General features: G+C 25.8%; 4 protein-coding genes across 4 annotated transcripts; 3 read left to right on the top strand and 1 right to left on the bottom strand.

Moving 5' to 3' along the window:
• Positions 1 to 151: 151 nt before the first annotated feature.
• Positions 152 to 901, top strand: ENU1_003390 (hypothetical protein; the record flags this gene model as incomplete). Its single annotated transcript, XM_008856484.1, has 1 exon — positions 152 to 901. The coding sequence occupies one exon, from the start codon at positions 152 to 154 to the stop codon at positions 899 to 901; it is 750 nt and encodes a 249-aa protein (XP_008854706.1).
• A 252-nt stretch (positions 902 to 1,153) lies between these two features.
• On the bottom strand, positions 1,154 to 2,296 carry ENU1_003380 (hypothetical protein; the record flags this gene model as incomplete). The annotated part of the gene is made up of 1 exon (XM_008856483.1): positions 1,154 to 2,296. The coding sequence occupies one exon, from the start codon at positions 2,294 to 2,296 to the stop codon at positions 1,154 to 1,156; it is 1,143 nt and encodes a 380-aa protein (XP_008854705.1).
• A 180-nt stretch (positions 2,297 to 2,476) lies between these two features.
• Positions 2,477 to 3,340, top strand: ENU1_003370 (inositol 1,3,4-trisphosphate 5/6-kinase; the record flags this gene model as incomplete). The annotated part of the gene is made up of 1 exon (XM_008856482.1): positions 2,477 to 3,340. One exon carries the CDS (start codon positions 2,477 to 2,479, stop codon positions 3,338 to 3,340), a length of 864 nt encoding a protein of 287 aa, XP_008854704.1.
• Positions 3,341 to 3,747: 407 nt separating this feature from the next.
• Positions 3,748 to 6,195, top strand: ENU1_003360 (hypothetical protein; the record flags this gene model as incomplete). Its single annotated transcript, XM_008856481.1, has 1 exon — positions 3,748 to 6,195. The coding sequence occupies one exon, from the start codon at positions 3,748 to 3,750 to the stop codon at positions 6,193 to 6,195; it is 2,448 nt and encodes an 815-aa protein (XP_008854703.1).
• Positions 6,196 to 6,231: the final 36 nt, after the last annotated feature.

The raw sequence follows: 6,231 nt of genomic DNA, 5'->3' as shown, positions 1-6,231 counted from the left end.
GCTTTTCTTTTTGACGTTTTTATCGTAAAAGTTGTTTTTTTTATATTTTGATGGTTCTAACTAGAAAAGTTGAAAGAATTTTTTATGGTAAATGTATTATAAAAAATTGAAAAGAACTTATAATAAAAGACTGATATGAATAAAAAAAGACATGGAAGAAGACACATATTACTCAAACACAGAAGAAATTGAAGAAGGGTTGACTGAAGAAGAAACCAATTACGAACAAATAACAGAAATGATAAAAGAGGCAAGTCAGTGTTTAAATACAATTCAGAATGAGAGAGAAGCAGCAAGAAAAAAAGCAATTGAAAAAGTTCAAATTATGAATGAATTAACAGACAAAATAAAGAAAAGTATAGAGAGACAGGGGGAAATTACAGACAAGTTAATTCAAGAAAAGAATGAACACGCTAAAATTCTTGCAGAATTACAAAAACATGTTAGCAAAAACACAGGAATTCATTGCACTATTGAAATTAATAATGGAGAAATTGTGTTAACACGAGCAAAAGACAGTGTTGCTATTGAAAGAGATGCACTGTTTGAAAAAACTATACAGCTACAACACGTTATTGAAGAAATGAAAAGTAAACGTGATAAAAACGAACAAAAAATTGAAGAGAGTCAAAGAAATACTTATGCACTTTCAGAAGAAATAAGATCAAAATCATTTTCCCAACAACCAACAGAAAATGAATTAGGCGTTGAACAAATTGTTAAAGCCTTTGAAAAGAGTAAAGTTGGAACAAAACAATTATTAAATTTTATAAAAATTTGTGAAAATAAACCAGTTTGTTTTGACTTATTGTTTTCATTTATGACAGACTATATTTACTTTCTTAGAGTCCTATCAGAAATAGACAAATTCTTTCAAAGTCCAAAACAATATCAAGAATAGAAACCAATAATTATAAAAATAATTCAACTGATATTCATTTAAATAAACAACTTCAACAAAATCTAGTTACAAAGGAGATGAAACAAAATAAAAACTTAAAAGTTAGATGGGGCTTAATGACTTTTCTATGTATTAGTAGTATTTTAGTTATTTTGTTTGGTATTCTTGTAATTATAGTTGAATGAATTTTAATTGATTATAATTGGAAAGAATTAAATCAAATTATTTAACCAAACAAATAATTACATCGAATCAAAATGTTTTTAGAATGAATTGGAGAGTATCTATTCTAATAAAAGAAAAATCTAAGTTCTGGAAATGGCTTATAAATTCTGGTTGTAAATTTTGGAAAGGATAAGTATTTGTTAATGACATGTTGTCTGATTCTTTAAAATGTATTGCCTTATCAAATTGTTCAAGAGAATCCCTAAAAAATTGAATAAAAATACTACTGATTATATAATGATAAGGAGTAAGTATAATCGATCTTTGTGGAGGTGAAGTAAGTACAATTCTAGTAATTAGATTATTAATATGTTTACCAATTTTCAAAATATCTTGTTGATTCAAATGAACTGGTTTTATAAACATATTTAATGTGAAAGAAACAATAAAAGATATTTCATTTTTTAAAAGAGTACCACTTAGTCTTGGTTTAACCAACTCCATTACTAACTTTTCATTTGACATTAATTTCATCATAAATTCCATTGTAAGAATATTTCTCTTTCTTTGTTTATAATCACTTCTTTTTGTTTCAGTTTCTTTTGCTGTTTCAGTGTCCTTCATTGACTTAGCAATAAACTCATTTAATCCACATGAAACTAACTGATTGTTTTCTGATTTTTTTATAGAGAGAATGTCAAGCATTGGAAACTTCTTTTTTCTCTTTATTTCTTTATTAATTTCAATCTCATAATCATTTATTATCAATAGTCCTATCAAAATAGCTTGTTGACATGCCTCATATGTTTTAAATGATTTTTTTGATTCCTCCCATTCGTATTTTATTTCTTCTTGTTTTTTAACATCATTTGTACGGACATGACCAAGTAATGTACATGTTTGAATTGCATTATCAGAAAATGAAGTTGTAGATGGTCTAGTTTTGGTTGTATCTGTTCTTAATCTAAGAGTAGATGTTAATGAAGAGCTACTATTAAAAGAAGGTAATGAAGGTCGTGTATTAAATTTTGAAGGTTTAATTTCATCTTTTAGTATCTGATCCTTCTTTTTAGGTATTGTCTTTACACGTAAATTGACATTACAACACTCTTCATATCTCTTATCACTTGGTCGTTGTTCTTTTGAATATAGGTTATAATTATAATTTTCAATTGAAGTTCGAATAGGGTGTGTTGGGAATATTAATGGAGTGTTAAATTCTTTTGTCATTGACAATAACTATTTTATAGATGATAGGGTTGTCTTTTCTTCTATCAATATTTCCATAGATAACCCTTTGATATCCTCCTTTATTAACTTTTTTCAAATTGATGAATAGAACTAGTAATCATTTTAAGTTCTCTCTTTTTGTACAAAATAAATTCATTAATCGAACTTAAAAAAATACAAATGAAAAAAGTTATAATTCACATATCAGATGCAAAGAAAAAAAAGATGGGGTGGAATGAAAACAATATTTCTTTTTGTTATAAAAATAAAATCATCAACGTTTATTGTGGAAGTGATTTGACACAACCTTTTGATATTTTATTACCAAAAATAATCAATGACCAAGATTGTAAAAGAATCTTAGATTCAATAAAAAATAATCCAGATGCACTGGTTGTAGACCCAATTCAAAACCAACAAATAATTCAATCAAGAAAATTAACCTATGAAAGACTTACTCAATATGGAATTGACTGCCCACAATTTATTGTTATTCAATCTCATCAAGAAATGATGATATTTCTCAATAAACATCAAAACATTCATCTTCCAGTTATTACAAAACCAATCCCATCTCAAGGAAGTCATGAATCACATGAAATGACAATTATTAATCATCCAAATGGATTTAATTATGTTAAATATCCATGTGTTATTCAAGAATATATAAATCATAATGGACAATTAACTAAAGTATTTTGTATAGGGAAGAAGGTTATTTCATCCACTATTCAAGAGTCAATGGGAAATATTGATAGTAGTTGCAAATTGGAGTATTTCAGTTTTAATAATGAAGACCCTGAATCAAAGAAAAAGTACTTTTTAACGTCAAGCCAAATGAAACCTTTTACACCTATGGAATTACAAAATTATTGTGATTTATTGTCTAAAGCATTTAATATAACTTTATTTGGATTTGATATCATTAGAGAGAATGGAACAGGAAAGCCATATATAATAGACATTAATCATTTTCCTTCGTACAACAAATCATTTTCACTCCAAAGTTTTACAGAAGAGTTACTTAATGAATGTGGTGTTTAGTTTTGGTTTAATACACCTTCATTTGTTTTTTTTTTAATTAAATATTTTTTTCTTTTTTTATCTCAAAACTAATTAATGTTACTCATTGAATGCAGCAACAAACTAATTCAGCAACATTTTTTGAAGGTATTCTAAACTCATTACAATTGTCAAATTGTGATAAATTACAAACATTAATTAGATTAAATAATTCATTAACTTCAATCGAAACAATTTCTCCTCCTTCTTTTATTATTTTAACTAAGTTACTAGAATGGCTACAAAGGTCATTAGAGAGAAGATTACCATCAACACAGTATGTAATAATTACATACTCTTTAATATTTAAAATAATTCGTTTATTATTAAATGATAAAAGTATACAAAAACCGAATGTATCTGCTTTAATAAGAGCATGTGTTGAATCAATGTCACATTATTCTGTATTATCACTAAATATTTCTCTTTTTTCACATTCACTTCAACTTATATCTAAACTCATTCGATTCTACCCTCAATTATTTAACCTATTCTATAGTTCATTTAGGGATTTATGTATTCAACCATACATTGGAAGGTTTACTCCAATTCAATTGGAAAATGTATCAATATTAGTAGAGTTCCATGTCAGTAAAATTGTTGAAATTGCTATTGAACATAATGCAACAGCAAGCATACCAATGCTTTATCCTGTTACATCATTGTTTAATGTCCATTCAGAGCCACCACCAAGTAATTGTCGAGTAGTAAAAAAGATTGTTGATCGATATCCTGGAATTGAACGTTTAAGTGGAGATCAATTAGCAGAAATTCTCATTAATATAATTGAACGTCCAGTTCCAGACTTTCCATATCGATATAATATGCCACCAATAATGATGTCACACTTTTATTCAATTTGGATTGCTTTTATAAATAAAATGGAAGAAGGTATGATAGAAGAAGATAGAGAGAATGATAGATTTCAAGATAAAGAAAAAGAAGTAGTAACTAATAGACTAATTAGTATGGAAGAAATCAAACTTGAAGAACAAGAAGAAGTTGAAGTTGTTAATACTAATTTAATTGATCTTCAAAGAGATGATACACTTGTAACAGTAGTTGAATTTGCGACAGACTCAGTAGTTCGACTTTGTCATAACTATGAACAAAGTTGTCATCCTGATGAAAAAAGACTTTGTGAAAAGGTAGTTTCAGATATATTGTTAATGTTAATAAAAGAAGTTGATTTAGAAACTATACGTTTAGAAGATAAAACACTCGTAGACTATTTGATTTATTTTACTACAAAGGACAATTGTAAAAATATAAAATTAATCATATTTCTTATGTTTGAGTTATATCTTAGAAAGTATAATGAATTGTATTTATCAATTTTCAAAAAGGTATTATTTGAATTAATTCATCCACCACAACCAGGACTTATTACATTTTTTAATCAAATTCCCCTTATTCCACGTGACATGGAAGAAATAGATAATATCCTTTCATTATTAAGAATTGAAAAACACATGGAAGAAGAAGAAACAAATAATATTTCACAAAACAATCAAATAAATGAACAAAATAAAAAAGAAGAAGAAAGTCTTAAGAAAGAAGAAAAGAAAAAAATAGAAATAATTATTTCAGATAATGAAGAAAATAATGAAATTGTAAAGAAAGTTGTTGATTTTACAATTAGAATTATCAAACAAACACCACAAAGTTATATTGTTTTATTACCATTATTAACAAAACATTTATATTGTTATCCAATTGATTTACAAATTAATGTTATTACTCGAATTTGTACTGAAATTTACCCATTTATACCTGGAGGATTTCGTAATGGAATTGTTCCTATTTTAAAATTAATTTGTGAATCAAATGAATATGAATATACAATGGCTATTGTACGTTTATTATATGCAATGTGTTTATATCAAAATGATTTATTAATTGAAATAATTAAACAATTACAAGATATAATTGTTACTGATACATTTATTGATGCATTCTTTGGTAATTTGACATCTCTATTAAAACCATTAGTATATATTATATTTGAAGAACAAAATTTTATTCAATATGTTCATTTTATTTCAACTAATGACAATAAATTAAATCAATATAAAATTACATTACTTGAAAATATTTGTGATTTTTATCTTCCATCTCTTCCTGATCATCAATGTTCAGTTAGAGTACAAACATTAGTAAATGTTATATTGTCATATTTTTTAAAAGAACCAATGAAATATTCTCAATTTGTTGTTAGTATTCTTCCAGTACTTAATCCTCCTTATTTTAAACAAATATTTTCATGGTTAATTAGCAATTTAGAATCTCAACCAAAATATATTGAAATTATATTTGATCGTATAATTTCAAGTAGAGCTTCTCGTTATAAATTTGAAGATATCATTATTAATTTAATGGACTATAAAACAAGTCATCTAGTTGAATATGTAGAACTTCTTTGTTCTGTTGTTAAGAACCATCCAAATACTTCATTAAGAACAAAAATTAATTTTATGCAATCTATGGATATTCTTATTTCAAAAAAGACAGATACTTCTACTTGTCTTCTTTGTCTTGTTAATATAATTAAATTATCTACTGGAATTAAATACATTACACTTATTGATAAATTACTTAGAGTTATTAAAACAAGTGAAATTACTGATACAATATTACCAGTGTTTGTTGAATTAATTGAATTAACGATTCCTTCAGGAATTCATTTATTAATGTTATTATCAGAAGAAAGGATTAGAGGTGTTATGAATGAACATCCAAAGATTGTTCAAATTATTAGAGAACTTCCACGACAAGACTATGATAAATTAGATAAGACTGTCAGAAAAGTTATAGAATCTTTAATCAAAACAAATTGATTTTAATTTTTTTTTGTTTATTACTTTTTTTTAGTA

The sequence above is a fragment of the Entamoeba nuttalli genome (genome assembly GCF_000257125.1).
Source record: "Entamoeba nuttalli P19 unplaced genomic scaffold asmbl_1951, whole genome shotgun sequence".
Taxonomy (NCBI): Eukaryota; Evosea; order Mastigamoebida; family Endamoebidae; genus Entamoeba; species Entamoeba nuttalli.
This window is presented reverse-complemented; position numbering and strand designations above follow the sequence as displayed.